The sequence below is a fragment of the Leuciscus leuciscus genome (genome assembly GCF_965113295.1).
Source record: "Leuciscus leuciscus genome assembly, chromosome: 10".
Lineage (NCBI taxonomy): Eukaryota > Metazoa > Chordata > Actinopteri > Cypriniformes > Leuciscidae > Leuciscus > Leuciscus leuciscus.
In genome coordinates, this window is record NC_138734.1 from 32,935,181 (window position 1) to 32,957,243 (window position 22,063).

Here is a 22,063-nt window from a genome sequence, read left to right on the forward strand (position 1 = left end):
TAGGGCCGTGTTTGGCAAAACAACACCTAGTGACAGTGACTTCCAACGAAAAGCAGAACTCTACCCTGACGAATCCCTGATGGGCATGCAAAGAAGTCTGAGTTTTCTCCTGTTGTGCCACAACACAGAAAACACAAACACTACAAATGAAACTACATGACGAGCAGGATGAGTGTACATAATGTGTATATAAGAACACAGCAGAGATGTAGTCACAAACCTCACTGTTGATGTCAGCTCCTGCATCTAGCAGCATCTGAACCATGGCTTCGTCACCGCGGACACACGCATACATCAGAGGGGTCATGCCCTGGAAAACACACAGAAGACCACACTGAGCATACACCAGACGTATCTTCTAATTGTGGAGTAATGACAGTATGCAACTTGACCATATTGTTATGCAGGATTTCATTCAAATACATTGCTCTATTTTATATGGACGAAATAACACTGAAAGAGTCTTCTTGTGCTGATAACTAATCTATTTGAAAAGCTTAATGCTACTCAAATCAAGAGTTGGAAAATCAGGTAACAAGTGAACTAGCTAAGAAACAAATGTAATGGCAAACATTTCCACTCCCTGAGGTCGAAAATGGAGCAAAGCAATCAGTAATGGAAAGAGCACTGGGATGTTTCCTAAAAGCTGGCTCTGATTAATACAGTCAACCGTCAAACACTTTTTCTTTCTGGGCTTCCATATAGGGAAAATATAGTAATGTGTGCAAGCTCTTAAAGTCTGCAACCTTCTGGCTTACACATTTATCAACATTTAGTTGCTTTTATGCATTTACATTTTTGCACCTGGAGTTGCACCTGCATTTTTACTGGTGATTTTACCTCATGAACAAACCGCTTCAGGAGTCTGAATCTGCAAACTTTAGGTTATAAGACCAGGCAAAGACCATTACAACACACAATGAGTTTTTTCAAACCCCCAGGAGACAGTTTGCAAAATGTTTTATTTTATTTGATTGTTTTAGGGCTGTCAAGGTCAACATGTAAATCTAGGACATTAAAGAAATATGTTTTTTATTTTATTATTTTTTTTTTTGCATTCACATTCAACATACATATATTTTTTGATTTAACTATTTAATTCCTGCTGGATAATTATATTAATTAAATTGAGATGAATTGTGATTATTTTATTCTACAGACTAAAGTTTAAACTAAAGTCTAAAGTCTACAGTTTAAAAGAAAACAAATCTGCAAATAGTTTTGTAAAAAAAAAAAAATATATATATTTTTTTTAGATCAATTCAATAAAAAGTTTTCCAGACAATATTTTAACAATTAGCCAAAAAGCCAATTATTTAATTGAGGAAATATGTATTGATTTTCATTGTCTTTTATTGTCACACGTAACATTGGTGATACATTTATTTGATCAAAAGTACAATAAACATTATGAAATACTATTACAATTTAAAGTAACTGTTTTTAATTTTAAATATATTTGAAAATTTTACTTTATTCCTATGATGGCAAAGCTGAATTTTCAGCATCATAACTTCAGTCTTAAGCATCACATGATCCTTCAGAAATTATTCTAATATGCTGATTTGGTGCTCAAGGAACATTTCTTATTATTATTAATGTTAAAAACAGTTGCTTAATTTAGGTGCTGCTTAATATCTTTGTGGAAACTGTAATCAATTTATTTCAGGATTCTTTGTTGGGAAGAAAGTTTATGAAATATAAAAGCTTTGTAACAATGCAAATGTCTTTTGATCAATTTATCACGTCCTTGCTGAATAAAAGTATTAATAAAAAATAAAAAAATTCTCTCAAGTTTTGAATATTATAGGAAGGAGTTCCCACATGGACGAATCATAATATTGTGGTTATCAAGAAGTCCCCTACCCTACCATACTGTTTAAAATAAACTTAATGCCATTTTGTACTTGTATTTATGAACGTGTCTGTTATCATTAGTGTTGAATTGAAAACATGTGATACTTATTCTAACCTGTTCACTCATACTGTTGATCCCACCGGGCCCAAGTAAGTTGATGGCCTGGTTGACAAGGTCAGCTTAAAAAAAATTGATTTTTTTTAGATCAATTCAATAAAAAGTTTTCCAGACAATATTTTAACAATTAGCCAAAAAGCCAATTATTTAATTGAGGAAATATGTATTGATTTTCATTGTCTTTTATTGTCACACGTAACATTGGTGATACATTTATTTGATCAAAAGTACAATAAACATTATGAAATACTATTACAATTTAAAGTAACTGTTTTTAATTTTAAATATATTTGAAAATTTTACTTTATTCCTATGATGACAAAGCTGAATTTTCAGCATCATAACTTCAGTCTTAAGCATCACATGATCCTTCAGAAATTATTCTAATATGCTGATTTGGTGCTCAAGGAACATTTCTTATTATTATTAATGTTAAAAACAGTTGCTTAATTTAGGTGCTGCTTAATATCTTTGTGGAAACTGTAATCAATTTATTTCAGGATTCTTTGTTGGGAAGAAAGTTTATGAAATATAAAAGCTTTGTAATAATGCAAATGTCTTTTGATCAATTTATCACGTCCTTGCTGAATAAAAGTATTAATAAAAATAAAAAAACTTCTCTCAAGTTTTGAATATTATAGGAAGGAGTTCCCACATGGACGAATCATAATATTGTGGTTATCAAGAAGTCCCCTACCCCACCATACTGTTTAAAATAAACTTAATGCCATTTTGTACTTGTATTTATGAACGTGTCTGTTATCATTAGTGTTGAATTGAAAACATGTGATACTTATTCTAACCTGTTCACTCATACTGTTGATCCCACCGGGCCCAAGTAAGTTGATGGCCTGGTTGACAAGGTCAGTGCGGCCGCAGTTGAGCATGCGGAAGCCCAAGTCCTGCAGGAACTTAGCCTCGGTGGAGGCAGCGTCCAGCTTACGTGACACGCAGAAACAGTCATCCGTCCTGTGGCACACACACAAAAACATCTTTCTGATGTCTTAACCCTCTGCAAAAAAGCTTGAGTCACACATTCCAAGTTAAATATTCATGTAAGTGTGAATCTTTCATTGCAACACTCGGCTTAATAGCAATAAAGCAGCAGTTATGGTGCAATGAAGGGCGTGTGTGAGGTTGACTAAGCTTGTTTTCCCTGTACAGACTGTTTATGAGCCATTTCCATTTCACTCATGATGGGTAGCAATATCTGGTAGCTGGATGTTAATTTAATGGCATCACGCTTACTTCAGCTGGCGGGGTTCACAATCCACCCCGGGCAGCAGGAGTCTGGCCGCCTGCCGAACATCATCGCTATCCACTGAAAAGCTGCGGCGGTGCTCTGTGTGTGCCAAAGCCACTCTGATCCACTCCATCAGAGGAGGCAGTACTAGAAACGGCCTGCAGGGGGAGACAAAATGAGATTACTGTTCTCTAACAAATACATATTTGTTATTTTAGCATTATTTATAGATTAACATTTTGAATTCATTTTATTTGTACTTTTTCCAGCTTTCATTTTAATTTTAGTAAAAAATTTAGTGATTTTGTCTTTTTTTTAATTATTTTTATTCCAAATAGTTTTATTTCAATTTCAAGTTATATTTAATCTATATTAAATCTAGATCTTAAATCAAGTTATATTAATCTTAGTAGCCTACTTCAACTTAAACTGATTTCATTAACCAAGGCAACATTTCTAATGTTGTTTAATTTTTCACTTAATATTTATATTTTATTTTATTTCAGCTATGTTTCAATTAACAAAATGTGTCTTACCAGTTAGTTTTAATTATTGATAACAACACCGGTCTTTAAATACCTACATCTCAGAGAGACAAAAGCTAGATTTAATATCACAGCAACTGATTTATGCAGCTCAACTAGCAAAATACATTTTCATGACCTTGGAAGATGAAAATGATTTGTTTTATTTTCTTATAAGCAGTTGAGCAACACAATGTATCCTGAGAATTTCTATACCAAACAAGTTAAAGTTTTACCAAAAGAATTAACCAATAAATGTTCGCTTATTTAATATATTTTAAAATGACGTTATCATTTTCCAGCAGATACAGGAAGTGTTTAATCTACTCTGCATTTATTCATAACGTGGCAATGTTTCATTGCATTACCTTTGCCTTGCAGTCTGTTGCACTGTATTTCACATTTATACTCCTCTGCATTTCATCATATTATAGTGTCAAGTTGAATAAACGACTACTTGGCTTAAGGTAAGTACCATGAGCGAATGCATCAATCAGAAACCACCATAGCAAAAATACCCAGACACTTTGCAACGCCTACAGTATGTACAATGGAAGTCCCCTCACCTCTCGGTCTGTAAGGTGACTTTGGAGGGCTCTACGTTGGGGTTCTCCCACTCCATCTGAGGGCAGTGCATGAAGTAGCAGAGCGTATATAAAGCCTCGGGCTCCCAGTGGATCAGGCTGCTCTTCTGAGGGAGCGGAGTGCCGTTGCTGTGGTTCTTTATGCTCAGAGGCTGGAGGTGATGCATGGCTCTGGACACTAAATCACCTGCCGGGGCACAAGAGACCTTTGGTTTGCTGAGAATGATGTAAATGGTGAAGGACAGTACTGTCGTAGCATTGACGTTACAGCATAAAAAAATTAGCAACTCCGTCAATCACTGTCTGCTAGTCAGCTGTTTGTAGGTCCTCGGCAGCATGTTTGTCAGTAATGAAATTCTTGGCCAGTCCATCAAAATGAATATTACCCAAACCTGTTATGTAACAATGCCACATTATACCTGTCAGAACCCTATATATCAATCTAATACTAATTTACACACACACACATATATATATATATATATATATATATATATATATATATATATATACAGTATATATAGACAGACTGTTGGCGACTTTTACACACCATGTGCCTCAGCACTTGGTGACCCCGTTCTGTGACTTAACTTGATTATCCTTGTGGCTGAGTTGCTGCTGTTCCCGATGCTTCCACTTTACAATAATACCACTTACAGTTGACCATGGAATATCTAGCAGGGATGAACTGACTTAGTGCAAAGGTGGCATCCGATCACAGTACCATGGCATGCTTTAATTCACTAAGCTCTTCAGAACAACCCTTTTTTTCCCCCCACAAATGTTTGTTAATGCATGGCAAAATTGCTTGAAATTATTTGGCAAAAAGGGGTTAACTTACAGCTACAGGTTTTATTTTACTATGCAAAAGCAATGAATAGAAAAACAAAAAGCTCACAGGAAAAACATACATAATCAGTTATTAATATTTCGTTGGTTCTCTCTTGTTTTTGCAAGTGTTTATAATTTCTTTGTATGAGAGCCCAGCCAAAAATAATGCCCACACAATTTTGCATTTTCCATTGTATTATCACAAATAAACCAATTGACTCCAAGCACAAATATGCAATATGCTTACAAAATCTTTAACAAATTTTGAATAATTTGAATAAAGGGTAAATATGTAAATGTTCCTAGGCTGGACACTTTTGGCCACTACTGTATATATACATCTACTACAAGTGCAGTATTTTTTAAAGAAGAGTCTTTTGCTCACCAAGCATTGTTTTCTATTTTAATATACTGTATTTCACATGCAGTTTATTCCTGTGATGGCAAAGCTGAATTTGCAGGAGTCATTACTCCAGTCTTTAGTGTCTCATTATCTTGCAGAAATCATTGAAATTTGCTAATTTGGTGCTGAATTATTGACCCTTTTCACATTTCCGGGTTTCTCAGAAGCGGAAGTCATCATAGTTGGGTAAACTTCTATAGCGGTAAATTAAATTACGTTAGATTACATTAAATATATTTTATTGTTCCTATCTGCTCAAATAGCAAAGGAAAAACTCCACAATAGTGTTTTATATATATATAAATGCATGTATAGCTTAGTAAACCACATACAAAGATATTCTACAACTGTGTGCATATTTGCATGAGATTTTTTGTAAAGAGCACGCTATCTGATGGATGAGAAAGAGGTCACAAACCTCTTTTCAAACAAGGTCACACAAAGCTCAGCATTCATTACACAGAACATTAAACACTCTCCCTCTCGCTCCAATGACTATTTCCTTTCATATGTGAAACTTTCAGATCATCTACGATCTCATTTAGTCCACGAGACCTAATTCTTCAGAAAGCGTTCAACTGAACAGCAGTGTGTTCAGTACAGTCAATAACAGACTCTGAAAGGCACACTAAGAAACAGCCTCATCTATTGCTAAATAACTGCAGCGCTCGCACTTGTTCTCTCAAGAACATTTTGCATCTCTGTTACTCCAAATGAATTAACAAGGCCGCCTGTGCGAGATAAGCATTCATTTAGAGAATAAACGGCTTGTTTAACTGTTGTAATTCTGATTTCCTTTGCCAAGGCAGCAGATTTAAAGAAATAGCTCACCTAAAAATGAACATTCTCTCATCATTCTGTCAACCTTACGTTGTTCCAAACCTGCATGACTTTCTTTCTTCTGTGGAACATAAAAGGCGGCATTCTGAAAAAGGTCTCAATGTTGTTGTTTTTTTCATTAAATGAAAGTAAGCATCCAAAGTTTTATTGGACTTTCATTTCTATAGACAAAATAGTTTACTTCATGGATTTGGAACAACATGAGCGCGAATAATTACAGAACAAAGCAAGAATGGTGCCATTATAAAGAGGTAATACTGATGAGTTTGAGAGGAAGCTATGTGGACTATATGACAGCGGAAGGCAAAGATATGCACTGTAATTATACACAGTAATTACAGGATTATGCAGAATACATTATCAGGAGCCACGAAAGTACACACACAAAACAATAAAGCGTATAAGAATACACCTGTCAGCACAGAAACACACAGCGTTAGCAGTCAGAGGTGGTGGCAGGAGGCTTTCGAGAGGAGGAGAGGGACTGGAAGCCACCTGGGGCACTTCTGTGACCGACACTCATCTCTTATTCATGATAGCGTGTGACATTTCCTCAAGTCAGAGGGGCAGCAGAGGAACTGACTGAGAGATATGCTCAAGATTAACCAGCTAAACAAACACAGCAATGGCAAAAGGTCTTCGACGATTAATCATGACTGTAAACCTCCCAACCAAGAGGGCTAATCATCTACAGGTATTGCAGGCTAGTAAGCATGGCAATGTAAGAAACCAACACAGCAGAACATTTTCTGTTTGCTTGAGTGTCTTGGGTTAAATATGATACTCTCATGCGTAACAGCAGAGAAGGTGCCCTTCATCACCAGACTGAGAATGAGACGTTGGGAATGGAGGATGCAGAATGGTGTTTTACTGTGAAAACTGAGCAGAATCGATTGGCTGTCCTCCCAGAGCCAAGACATAAATTACCAAGAAAAGGCCATGAGAGAGAAAGGTGCTCTGCTTGGCTTTATGTGAGAGAACAGATTGTTTGGTCTTTCTGATCCGTCAAACTGGGATTCACTGGATTAACTGTAGTTGTTTTATTTAAAATGTCTGGAAAATTGCACGTCATGAGTATAAAATAAATAAATAATGAAATACCAAAATAATGAGAAATGATTATATATATATACACACAGTTGTAAGCGAAAGTATCAACCACCATTGCACATAAGGTTTATTGGAAAAATTGACAAGCTTTCAGCTGTCTGCTAAAAAAATCGAACAAAAGTAATTGAAATACCTCAACACAACAAATGTTTCAAGTGGTTTCCCCAAATTCACCTGTAAATGCAATTTTTAATGACTTCTGCAGTCTCAAAACTATTCAACCCCCTGAATAGAATTCCACACAACAGCACAAATCTGCAAAACAGGTGTTGTCTCAAGCACACCTGGTACAACTAATGAAGCCCTTGATTAGTTGTATCAGGTGTGCTTGAGACAACACCTGTTTTGCATATTTGTGCTGCACAAATCACAAATCTACATTTGTGTGCTGCACAAATCACAAATCTACAGCACAAATCTACATGAAATATCTGAACTGGCTAGGTTTGTTGAGTGTCACTTTTGACTGCATGTTAGAAATATGAAATATAAAGTCAAAAGAATGGTCCAAAAAGTTAAGATAATATACCGTCACCCTTTACAAACAAGGAACAGGATACAAAAGCGAAGGCACTAAATGTTTCTAGAGACTGTTGGAAGTATAGTTTCTAAGTTCAAAGTTAAAGGAACAGTGGTTGCACTACCTGGATGGGGCAGAAAAAGGAAGCTATCAATGGCTGCAACCAGATTTCTGAAAAGGCAGACCCTTGAGTGACTGCAAAAAACCTGCAGCAAGACTTGCACAGTAAGTAGAGTTGTCAAAAAGTACCGACTTCGGTACTGAAATTTAAAAAATGTTTAAAAAAAGATGTCTGTGATTGGCTACAATGATCAGCGCTTCAAAAACACGTAGTAAATACACATCAATGACGCTCTTCACCGAGCGCTTACACAGATACAGACGGGAGCGTTTTAAAGCAGGCGTCTATCAGCGGACTGCTTGTGCTTTCAAATGCTCATGTTTTTCAAAACACTTTCAAACACATCAGTGTTCTCTCAAACACTTCCGTGCGTTGATCATTGTAGCCAATCACAGACATATTCCGATGAGCGCGTGAACAATGGCCAATCAGAGGTGTTTAAGATTCCGCTCAATAGCACTTAAAGCGTCACAATATAAAAACATTTTTTGACAACTCTAACAGTAAGGTGCGTACTAAACGCATGCTGTTTCATGCCAGAACTCCAAGACGTACACAACTATTAACCCAAAAGAAAAGGAAAAGAAAAGAAAAGTCGGCTCAAAATTTGCTCAAAATCATATAAATAAGCCACAGAAGTTTTGGGACTGTGTTCTGTGAAGTGATGAAACTAAATTATTTATATATATTTTAATAATATAAAAAAATATATAGGACCATTTGCGATTTGGTAGGTTTGAGATAGGACCATTACATATATTTAAAGTTGATACTTTATATTTACACTTTTCATGAGTTTCACCTATAGTTTTCTTTTATTGCTCTGTTAAAAATACCACTTGGTCTGGGTCTCATCACACCCATATAATGCAGTTGGCTTTTCCAGACATGCCAAAGAAACATATTCCAGCAGCCATCAAAGCTACAGCAGTTCCTGCAACAGAAAACTCGCTGCTTAGCAGAATTACTGTATATGGTGTAAGAAAAGTGTAGATAAACAATTAAGAACCAGTCATTGGGCAACAGCGGTGCTCCAGAGCAATGAAGCAATGAAATGTAATGAGCGTTTTATGGCGCAAGAGGGAATAGATGCATTAGCAGAGCTATGGGAGGAAACAGGGACTTTTAGGAAAAAGGGGGAAAAAATATTATGGATGGCATGGAAACACTCACTGATGGCAATTTAGCCACAAAGGTCTTTGATTGGTTTCTGGCCAACCTAAAAAAAAAAAAAACCTCCTGACTGTGGTGCAGGTCTCATTCAGACAGAGCCTAATGTGAGACATTTAAACAGCTATTTATTCTGCATAAGAGTTGATTCTCCTTTAGGGCTGTTTTTAGAATCGATGCAGTCAGACTAATGCAGAAATGTACATTTCCCAATTAGCTGTTAATGGCTAAGTAACTACAATAGCCCAAAGTAAAGTTCTTGTATGCACACTCAAATGCTGAAAGCAGAGAATTAGTCTTATTTAGATCGACCAAACCATTACATGAACAAATGTAGTATGTAAGAAGAAAAAAAGCCCATAAAGTGTAAATGAGCTTATCTTCTCTGGAGTTAATTTGTCACTTAGTTACAAGGGAGAGCATATTTTCAATAATAGAAAACTAAATTTAAATATCCACCACTTATCTCTTTTATACAGTCAGCAAGCAATAGCTACTCAATCTGCATTAAAATAAGCACTGTTAAAATGACCCCAGAAAGAAAATGTATTTTTCCAGGCAAATCCGGCGAGGGAATAGGACACAATACGAGATACGAATATATAAGAGACAAATACGACAAAAAAGGCTTCTAATGCATTGACTTTTGGACCCTCTAGTGCTCTGAAGGGAGAGATGTATTCTAGTTAACTGGCTCATGAGTGACACATAAAAACCTATGAACTGTAATAGAAAGATATAATCTATTGCCGTGCTCTGATGTTATGGGATTTATAAGAGTGTAATTATATTAAAATACAATTACCGTATGGAATAGGAGATTTCAGACTTCCCCCTGGATATGTACGGCTGTGAGAGGATTGTGACAAGCCTACAAAAGGTCATATGTGCTTCAGATAACAAGGATTTCCTGAGAGGCAGCGACTCTGACAGTCTGAATGCCTTCCATTCCAATTTAATAACTTACAGATTTGAACTTCATTATAACCATGATCCTACTGCTAATCGTGCATATTGAAAAAGCACGCTACAGTTGTAAATATACATTACGTAATATATATTATGAAACATTTTATGAATACAGACTTGGTGTCTGGTTCACATTAAGTTTATAATATTTTAAAGCTTTCTGCACAGGCAAACCCTGTAAAAAAAGAAATCAGCAACATACACAAAAACTCGTTTATATCATTATAAAAATAAAACTGTATAATTAGATCAGTTCAGCTTTCTCTTAAAATAAACTCTGCCCTTTGAGTAAGAAAGTGCTCTGTTGTGACTGTCCAAATGCAGAAAGACTCTCTATGTGACAGTTGTTGTTTCTGCCCTTGCTGGAGGCAGCGTAATGCTGGATGTGTAAAGCAGGGGAGGACCGTTGTCCCTAACCAGGGTTCAAACTGCCCTCAACTTCCCCTGCAGGGTCACTGGGGACAACCATGAGAAAGAGAGAGAGAGACAGAAGAGAAGAGCTGGAAATAGACTAAGCATTTTATGGAAATCTCCATGGATACTGTCTATAAAAAAGTACTAATGGATATTTGATATTTAAGATTTGAAGAGCACATGCATTTTTAAAGGAGCATTTTGTGCATGTATCTGCTTCTGTGGGCTTGCTATGGTATGTTTTCCGTTTACTTTTCAGATATTAAACTGGGCCATGCGTATTTGTTGTATTGGATGTGAATGATTGTGTTTGTTGTTGCCGAGTTCAAGGCAGGCATTGCGGCTAAGAATATTTCTGTACTGCAGAACATATAGTATTGCGTTTAAAATCAATGTTCTCCCAAATAGAACAAGCTTTCTGCTGTAAAATATATTGAATTACATGATCATTCTCCTAAGTAATAGAGCTTTATATCTAATCAGATGTGCATTTCCTGACGGAAATAACAGTGCTTGCAAGGCAGCAAAAGAAAAGTGTTAAAGTTTTAGGCAAGAATGAGTTTAAGGCTTTGTTTCTGTATAAATGAAATGCTGTCATTGTCATGACACTCAGCATGCATCATGTTTTCAGTCGGCTGCGCATCACACGTCAATGTGCAGTGTACAGGCAACTATAACTGGCTAAACATATGCAAGGAAGACAAGAGCCATGGGGGGGGGGGGATTTGGAAATTTGGGCACAGCTGAGAGCTACACTTGAATGATGAACATTCCAGCAAAAATTACATTTAAAATTTATATTATAGTTGTATATGTCATTGTCAAGACACTCAGCATATGCCTAAATGCATAGAGCAAAAACAATTTTTTTTGCTGTATTGAAGGATGACAGAAGCATGTAGCTTAAATGGAAGAAGTTTGGAATAACTAGGGCTCTTCCTAGAGCTGGCCTCCTGGCCAAACTGAGCAAATGATGGAGAAGGGCCTTGGTTAGAGTAGCGACTGAAGCTGATGGTCACTCTGGTTTAGGGAAATTTAGAGAAGGACAAACATCACTGCAACACTCCACCAATCTGGGCTTTATGGCAGAGTGGCCAGACTCAAGCCTCTCCTCAGTGAAGACACGTGAAAACCCACTTGGAATTAGAAAAAAAGCACCTAAAGCACGATCTCAGACTGTGAGAAACAAGATTCTCTGGTCAAGCATCATGTATGGAGGAAACCAGGTACTGTTCATCACCTGCACAATACCATCCCAACGATAAAGTATGGTGGTAGCAGCATCATGCTGTGGTGGTGTTTTTCAGCGGCAGGGACTGGGGGACTCATCAGAGTAGAAGGAATGTCCAACGCAGCAAAATATAAGCCTTAATAAAAACTTTGTCCAGTGCATTCGGACTGGGCAGAAGGTTCACCTTCCAAAAGGACAGTGACACTAAGCACACAGCTAAGACAATGCATAAATGTGTGTGTATATATATATATATACAGACCCTTTCCAAAAAATTTGAATATCATGGAAAAGTTTATTTATTTCCATAATTCCATTCAAAACGTTAAACTTCCATAGATTATAGATTCAGGGCCCACAACTTAAACGATTTCAAGTATTTAGTTGTTTATTTGTACATAATTTGGGCTTCCAGCTCATAAAACCCACGAAAACAGGATTTCAAAAAATTTGAATATTACATGAAATCACACAGTAATTACACAGTAATACTATGGTCATTGAACCAGGTTTTGGTTCTTTTGGCAGTGTGGGCAGGTGCAAATCCTGCTGGAAAATGAAGTCAGCATCTCCATAAAGCTTGTCTGCTGAAGGAAGCATGAAGTGTTCTGAAAATGTCCTGGTAGACGGCTGCGTTGAGTGGACAGCACAGTGGACCAACACCAGCCGATAACATGGCTCCCCAAACCAACACAGACTGTGGAAACTTCACACTGGACTTCAAGCATCTTGGATTGTGTGCCTCTCCATTCTTCCTCCAGACTCTGGGACCTTGGTTTCCAAATGAGATGCAAAATTTGCTCTCATCAGAAAAGAGGACTTTGGTCCACTGTGCTTTATTAAATCCAGAGTCAACGCAGCCGTCTACCAGGACATTTTCAGAGCACTTCATGCTTCCTTCATTTTCCAGCAGGATTTGCACCTGCCCACACTGCCAAAAGAACCAAAACCTGGTTCAATGACCATGGTATCACTGTGTAATTACTGTGTGATTTCATGTAATATTCTAATTTTTTTAAATCCTGTTTTCGTGGGTTTTATGAGCTGGAAGCCCAAATTATGTACAAATAAACAACTAAATACTTGAAATCGTTAAAGTTGTGGGCCCTGAATCTATAATCTATGGAAGTTTAACGTTTTGAATGGAATTATGGAAATAAATAAACTTTTCCATGATATTCAAATTTTTTGGAAAGGGTCTGTATATGTTTCCAAACTTTTAACTGGTACTGTACATAAGAAAAAAAAAAGAAAACACAAAAATTTTGCCGTACTAATTTATTAATTATTTGACATTACACTGTACTGAAGAACCAGATTGATAATTCACATAGGATAAACTGCATGCTGTCTAAGTGCTCTGTTGAAGATTTGACCCTTTTAAAAACAGATGACTAAAGCACTGCATTAAATTCATGGGAAAATCAAATACAGTGTATGGCACTTGTATGAGAGTGGATTGTGTGTATGGGATGTTGAGAGCTAAAGGCCTATTTGAGGTAAGAGAGAGAGACCTGAGCAGATGGATTCCTACTACTAAACACATACCTCTGGTGTGAAATGACTTCAACCTGGGGCTAATTCTTACTTCAAATGAAATGAATTTGCATCTAAATATATATCTTTACCACTCTACGCCATGCAGCGGTTCCTGAACACTGTGAAAATGTGCTTTACATGCAAATCAAACAGAGCTGCAGATCACCCAACAAAACTTCTACTGAATAAAACTCTTTAAACAGATGTGTGCATACACACGTACACAAACTAGCTTCCGCTTTTCTGAGCAAGGAATGATTAGTAGAAAAAAAAAAGTATATGGTGCAGAAGAGCTCAATTTAAGTTGAAAAATAGATGTTTGGTTACTCACTGAGCTCAGCGATGCTCCCCACGCGTGTGGCCAGCAGGGACTGCTCAATAGTCCGCTGCTCGGACTGACTGTAGGCGTCTCCAGATTTATTTGAGCGCTGCTGGTTCCTGTGCAGGCTCAAACTGTCCGGCAAACTGAGGATTCCTGCACAAAAGAATTAAACAAAAAGAAAAAAAATCATGTACAGTCAGGGAAAATGCAGCAGTTAAATCCAAGCAACACCAAGACTCTGGGTTTGATTTGGGCAGAACCTTTTATCAAAAGCAACTTGTAGTGAATTAAAGACATATCAAAAACACAAACCTTTAGGGAAATTAATATCTACGGGTGGGTCTTTCGATCTAATGGACGAAATAAGTTCACACACCATCACGCGAAAAGAGCAGCAACTTTCGCCAGCTTACGCCAAACACTGTGAGTGTGTGTTAGAAATCAGGAATTAACTGTGCTTGGTACGTTTTTCTTTTTCAAACCAAACTCGGGTCTTCAGTCAACAAGGTTTGAATCCCGTCTGGCTAGCACGCTTCCCATAATGTTTACGCATGCGGTCGGTATGCGGAGAGTAGGCGGCCTTTTGTGGCCTTTCGATTACCTCTTGAAGTGGTCAAAAATGGACAAGCTCAAAGCGTTTTAGACCCCGTTTCCCAATATAGCATCATCCACTTGTAATCCGATCTATGAAAACGCTTCTAAATACCAGGTGTAAACAGGGCCCTTTCTCCTGTGGAACACACAGGAAGATATTTTGAAGAATGTTGGTAACTAAATGATTAAACTGAATGACTTCAACTGAGTCAATGGGAACCAAAACTGGATACCAACATTCTTCAAAATATCTTCATATGACAGGCTTTCATTTTTGTGTGGACTATCTCTTTAATAATACGCAGGCAAACCACACGACAGGTCTCACAGGACTCCCTCCTGGGTGGTAACAGGTGAGAAACTTGGCCGACCTCTTGTTTTGTCTGCTCACAAGGAGAAAGGGAGGTGTATCACCTTTCTGGACAACCAGCAATTACTGTAAAGAACTCCCGCCTTCTATTTGTGGAACATGGATTTGCATACAACTTAATGCTAATGTTTAAATGATGATAAAAGTAAGGATTCTGCATTGTACCAATGCAACAGACTCAACAACACACAACAACACACAGCATTAGATTGAGGGCTCACTTGTTCAGCACTACTGCACCACAACAAAACTCTTCATCCCGGCTCACAGCCGAACCACTGAGGTGAGACTCCGCTAGTGTCTGAATCACACTGGTTATTGTTTTTAACAGGATGGTTGGGCTCCTCGAAAATTGGATTCACTCTCATCCTTGTGTTTTCATCACTTCCATTGTTGCCGAACACTCCTGGAGCCGACGGCGTGTTAAATTATGATGTGGCTGAAACGAATTACTCGATTTTGTTGTCCACTGACAGAGGGGCTTTCGTTTGAACCATCTCATTTACTCTTGTGAGGCAAATGTAATTTTAGGGGGCTGCCTGAGAGAGAGAATGATGTAAATCCTTAATCAGTTCCACCCGGGGAGATATGACGGAAGAGTACTGTATGTTGCTTATCATAATGTATATTGTGTAATATATCGCTCAACAGACTCATCATAGGTCTTTTAAGGCATGTTATTATTATTCAAAAAATGCACCCTTTCGTAATTACTGTGATATATATTGCACAGACCATCTTACAGTAAGTGTGTTTTGCTTCAAGGAGGAATACAAAAAATAAGGCGCATCCTGATAGAATTTGAAATAGGTTGCCATGGAGACAAGGCAGGGGTGGAGTGATGGTTACTTGCCTGCGGCATGGGAGGAAGTACAGGTGTTTAGCAATGCAAGACCACACCTCACTGACCTGGGCCTAGTACACTGCTATTGTATTCATGTGTTATACAAACTAATTCACAGTCCTGCAGATGTTCATAAATGTTCATAATAAGATCCTGCTCTCCATTTCCCTAGACTCAGCTCAATGAAGATTGACTGACAGGTGCGTAAGATCCTAGATGGGAGCAAAATTCCCCTTTGTTCCCTACAATCTCTTGAGTCCAGAGCTCTTATTAAAACTCTCAGCGGGTCTCTGTGACAGATGAGTGTGCCAGGCTTATGCACAGCCAGCCTGAAACACTTAAAGCAACGGGTGGTAAGACTGGCATCTCGCTCACTTTCCTCTCAGCTCCACTTCCTCAAACATCGGTCAGGGTAAACTTTTCAAATTACAGTAGGCTATAGGCTATAAAGGCGTGCACACACACACACACACACACACACACACACACACACACGAACGCACACACACATACGCACACACGCACGCACACACACACACACACACACACACACACACACACACACACACACACACACACACACACACACACACACACACACACACACACACACACACACACACACACAGACACTTACTTTAAAAACCTGACTTCTTTCCAAGTTTTTGCCTAATTTTGTTCTGTATGATTATGCTTCAAAAAGAAATTGTGCTAAAACATTTAATGGCAAATTTTCAGTTGGCCTATCCCCCCAAAAAACAAATTGTTAGTAATTTATGAAGATAAACACATTAGATAACAAAATATGAGGGCATGTTACAGTTATTTTAAAGAAAAATAGTTCAAGCTAAAATATTTCACAAAAATAAGCTATAGATAAGCTAAAAGGTCAAATTAAGAAAATAAACTATTCTAAGGTTTGGGGTCAATAATATTTTTTTATGTTTTTAAAGTTTCATATGTTTACCAATTAATATTTTGATCAAAAATACTGTTAAAACAGTAATATTGTGAAATAATATATGTTTTAAATGTGTTTTAAAATATAATTCATTCCTGTGATGGCAAAGCTGAATTTTCAGCATCATTACTCCAGTCTTCATAATCACATGATCCTTCAAAAATCATTCTAATATGCTGATTTGGAGCTCTTGACATTTTTCTTATTTCTTCTAATGATCAGTTTTTATGGAAACCGTGATCCATTTTTCAGGTTTCTTTGATGAATAAAAGTTCAAAAGAAAATAATTTATTTAAAATAGAAATCCTTTGTAACATTTTAAATGTCTTTATTGTCACTTTTGATAAATTTAAGGCACACTTGATGAATAAAAGTAATAGTTTCTTTTTTAAACAAAATCAGAACACTTTATGTTGTGTTGTCTGACAAACGTTAAAAGCAAAAACAAACAAAAATAAAAGTAATTGCAAAAATGAAAAAACAATAAACTGAGGAAAACTGAGGGCTTAAATACACAGAGGAAGATCATTAATGAAACAGGGAACCCGGTGAGTACTAATCAGAAACCATGACAACTAATAATGAATGAGGATGAATGACTCAAAACAGTGACAGAGAAAATTAAACAGAAACAGAGCGCTGTAACAAGATTTCTATATATCAGAGGTTTCTCTTTGTAGATCCCTGAGTGGGTCAATAATTGAAAAAAACCTAGAATAATAATATTAATATTTTAGTATTAATATTTTGCAGGTTATTCAGTGGTCAGGCAGCCTGAGGGCAACAAAAATAATTACCTGCAGTTAAATTATTCAAAAGTAACTGATTGAAAAGAAGAAGAAAATCAGCATTTTGTCGGTATTAAAGATTGTGAAATGTTTATTTTATAAAGAGTAAATAAATGAACGAAGCATCAGGGTGCAGGGGAAAAAAAGCCTAAACCCTGAAACCATACTGTCATTCATACAGCGCCGCCACCACTTAACTCGTGGCTGTAATCAGTTATGGCGATCAGTGTGAAAATGCATTTGCATAATGCTGCATAATAATAAATAAATGATCATGATGCCAGGTCATGATGTGAAAAGTTTTTCCCTCAAGCTCCTTATTCGTCTTCCTCAAGTGTGCAGAATCTTCCAGTGATGCCACTGCAGATTAAGACCTCTCTCGCTCCAGCTCGCTATCCAAAAGGCCTGTGGGTTTGGAAACCATTAAAAGTGTGTCCAAAGTGATACCCGTTCCACAAAGTCTCTATTCTCAAGGAGCTGAGTTTATGATGACATAGGGAAACTGAGAAAAATAGAGCCTCCAGCTTTTCTTTTTCAACTTACGATATACATTTTCTCCATTTTGACTGTCTGCCGGACATCACTAGATTCATTTAAGACATTTGACCTTTGTTTATTTATTTATTTACTATATGTTCATATATATTTACTATATTTATTTACTATATGTATTAGGGTTGTCATGGTTTTTTTTTGGTTTTTTTTACGCATAAAAATATTCAACGCAATTACTGTAATGCAGCATCATTTTTTTCCGTCATCCTTTGGCTAGCTTTACATTATATGATTACACTTTGCAAATGCTTTTAAACCATTCAAGCGCGATAAGACACGAAAGAGAAGCCAGTGCAGTATCAATGAATCTCCTGTCTGTGTGACACACACACGACTTGTGCGCACAGAAAGCCTTTAGACAGCGCTTGAACGGACAAAAACACAAAAGTATCCCAAAGTACCCGTTTTGTCGAGTATCCCTGCGAGCACAGTCTTAAATGAGTTAAATAAAGTCTTAAATGAACATAAAGAGTTGTGAGTAAATCGGATGTGTGCCCGATCTGTGTCATGAGCGGCAGGTCTTAAAGTGACAGCAGCCAAATAAACCTGCTGCTGTCTGTCATTACTGTAAATCAAAAAAACAAAAGACAGAGAAAATCAATCACTGTTCTTGACTGAATCACATTTGCAGCTTTAATAAGGATAAATCTAAATTGAATTTAGAATTTATGCAGCGAAGACTGTGAACGTGAAGTGTTTAATAACTTTATCCAATTTCTGTATATTTACCTGTTAGACTTGAATACTTGAAAATCTTAATGTTCTGTTTAGAAGGTTACATGGGTCAAAAACAATGAAAACAATAACTCTTTTGGGGCATTTTGGCAGGGCAAGTAAACATCTAAACTGGTCTGACTGGGCCAGTAGAAAAAATCCTTAGCGTTGAGGCCTGATATATTAAAGGCGTAAAGTTACAATAATGTTGAAAGGCTACAATTAATTAATACAATAAAAAAAAAAAATCTAATAGAGACATCAGTATCAGAACTAGTATCAGTGATACTGGCATTCATTCATAAAAAAAAGAGATGTCATTAAACAAATATTTTAAATATACTTTCTTTATGTTGTTTCTACATTAATTTGGAGAATAAATGTGAAATTATTACAATATAAAAATATATGAAAAACTTTTTAACGATTAATCACGATTAATTACAGAAAAATGTGTGATTAATTAGTTATTTATATATATATATATTTAAAGTGTGTGCGTATGTGTGTGTGTGTGTGTGTGTGTGTGTGTGTGTGTGTGTGTGTGTGTGTGTGTGTGTGTGTGTGTGTGTGTGTGTGTGTGTGTGTGTGTGTGTGTGTGTTTGTGAAGAGTGAAAACCAATAAACAAACCTGGGGGGACAAAATATGACATTTGACTATAAAAGATACAGACCTCGATCTGGGGCTGTGGTTTAGAGCCCACATTACAACTGGAGTGTGTTATTATAAGAGTGATAAGTCAAACATTGTGATGTAGTTTGTTTTTAATAAAGCTTTTTGGTTGGCCTCAAATTGCCAAGGGTTTTCGCTAAACAACCGCTGAGCTTATCAAAACACCAGCAGAATCGACGTTGAAAACTGTTACTTTTATTAAACAAACCGAGCAGATTTCAATGCAAGTCGCTGAATACGAGGGAACGTCTAATGAAGGCTTTTGCCAGGTTTAAACCAGCTGAGAATTGTGGGTGTACAGGCGTCAGAGCCCTGCAACAATGTAAAAACCTAATGAATTCACATTGGCAACACACAACACACAATTTTTGGCCAAAACCAGAGGCTTTGGTTTGGAAAACACATCATCCACAGGATGGCTCAGATAAGAGGCTCTATAAAATTATTTGCATTTCACCTCTAGGGTGCCAGAATTGCACTACAGAACTTATCGCATGCTTCACAGTCGACCGGTCGACCAAAAGCGCTTTGACAGGCTAACGGGGACATTAGAAGAGCTGTGTGCTTGGGCAGTCAATGGGGAGGAACCGCTGGGACATACCAGAGTTTTCCCAGCTTTCCCATGCACGCGTGCCGAGTGTGGATTCGCCACTGACCTCAGAGTCTGTATTTAAATCTATTTTAAAGGCCTGTGAAGCCAAGCTTGTTCTCTTAGCCTGAGAATGCAGATTAAAACACACACACATTTTCTGTCTCTTTCCAAGCACAAATGTGGAAAAACAACTCCCTGGATTTCTCACAGAGCAATGCCAGAATGCAAAAGCTAGAAAGTGATTCAAGCCACACCATGTAAACCTACACCCACAACACCTATTACACTCACGCAGCTATGTGCTTGGTCAACTCCTTTACTAACCCTATGCTAGGTTAAAACCCACACATAAGTAAAATAATATCCAATATTTCTTGTGCAAGATGGTATTTCAGTGACACACTAGAGACTTGTGCAATGGCGTTATATACTACACCCTGCATGAACACATCCAATATAATTTTAACCATGTAGTGGACAATCGAAACAATAAGAGAGAGTTTTGTAATAGGATAAATCACATGCTGAATTATGGCTGCCCCATGCAGATGGAGTCCATATGTACGGCAATAAGAACCAGGAATGCTGCATTTCTGGGGAACGGAGGGAGGAGTTTGAAGAGAGAGATGCGGCTAAGTCTACATGCGTCGTGTGACTGTGCAGTATGTCTCCAGTGCTGGCTGACCGCAGAGCTTTAATGGTTTTTGGAATCATCTCCAGGGATTTGCTCTGAGTTGTTCGGTGATCAGAAAGTTGGATCGGTCCACGGATTTGTCACTGACGGCATGTCTGTTTGGGGGGGCAGTCATGGCCTAATGGTTAGCGAGTCTGACTGGTAACCCAAAGTTTGCTGGCTCGATTCTGTCAGGAAATGGCTGAGGTGCCCTTTAGCAAGGCACCTAACCCCTAACCACTCCCCAGGGCACCACAGAATAATGGCTGTCCACTGCTCTGGGTGTGTGTCACGGTTTGCAGTGTGTGTGTTCACTACTCACTACTCTGCTCCTAATGTGTGTGCAGTGCACTAACATGGATGGGTTAAATGCAGAGTACAAATTCCAAGTAAGGGTTAGCATGGCCTTCACATGTCTCTTTCTTTCGAATTTAAAACCCTTAAACATTCCCACTAAGCAACTGCGCACACATACATACACTATACACATTAAGAAAACTTTATTTCAGCAAGGATGCATTAAAATCGATCAAAAGTGACATTAAAGACTTTTATTATAGATTTATATTTCAAATGCTGTTCTTCTATTTCTATTCATCAAAGAATCCTAAAAAACACAAAAATATAACTGTGATAATGATAAGAAATGTTTCTTGAGCAGCAAATCAGCATATTAGAATATTTCTGAAGAATCATGTGACTAATAATATTTAATAATATTTATATAGTATTATATAGGAATAATATTTCACAATAGTATTGTTTTTCTATATTTTTTATCAAATAAATGTGAAAAAAGAGTTCAGTTCACTTAATTAAAAACAATTTGTAAACTCGTTGCCCTAAAATTATTAAGTAAATAAACGTAATACTTAATTGAAAAAATTAAGTTGTGTGAACTTGACAATTCCACATTACTTTTTTTTTTTGATTAAGCATAACGTTTATTTACTTAATAATTTTAAGGCAACGGGTTTCTTCAATTTTTTTAGGTTAAGTCAACTGATCACTTTTGTGAGAATAAAGAGACTTCTTTAAAAAAAATAGGTATTAGCCTAGTATTTAATGTAATGGTCACCCTGAAGGCACTTAGAACGTATTTAGGACAAGCAAACACAAGGCCAATAACTGACATAAACTGAAAAAAAAATGACATGTACATAAACAACATTCACCATAAAAGGCCTATTAACAATAATGATAGATGGACAGATTGTGTGTTGACTTCGAAATGATCCAAGATGGTTCTTAAATTGCAGGTCACGTAAACCAGAGCTCACAAAAGCGTTTAACTTTTTTCTCCCAGTCTTCATTGACATGATTTTTAAAGGTTAAGTGTGCAATTTGTGAGCCACAAGAATTCATAAAATGTAAAAACAATAACCGTTTCAGACAGGTCTCCTCAATGCCACTGCCAAATTACTGAAATAAATCAATCAATAATTTAACACAATTAAAGCAAAAGGTGTGCTTACATAAACTATGTAATGATGGCCTTTTTAG

At 37.0% G+C, this 22,063-nt stretch overlaps 1 protein-coding gene across 1 annotated transcript in view; it reads right to left on the reverse strand.

Annotated features, from left to right (window-relative positions):
- Positions 1 to 22,063, reverse strand: part of btbd11b (BTB (POZ) domain containing 11b) — a 66,159-nt gene that overhangs the window by 12,535 nt on the left and 31,561 nt on the right. Inside the window, exons 4-8 of the mRNA XM_082181929.1 lie at positions 13,806 to 13,949; positions 4,309 to 4,513; positions 3,224 to 3,376; positions 2,779 to 2,944; positions 221 to 310 (exon numbers count right to left, since the gene is read on the reverse strand). Of these exons, the coding sequence (XP_082038055.1) occupies positions 221 to 310; positions 2,779 to 2,944; positions 3,224 to 3,376; positions 4,309 to 4,513; positions 13,806 to 13,949 (758 nt within the window). The remainder of the gene's footprint in view (positions 1 to 220; positions 311 to 2,778; positions 2,945 to 3,223; positions 3,377 to 4,308; positions 4,514 to 13,805; positions 13,950 to 22,063) is intronic.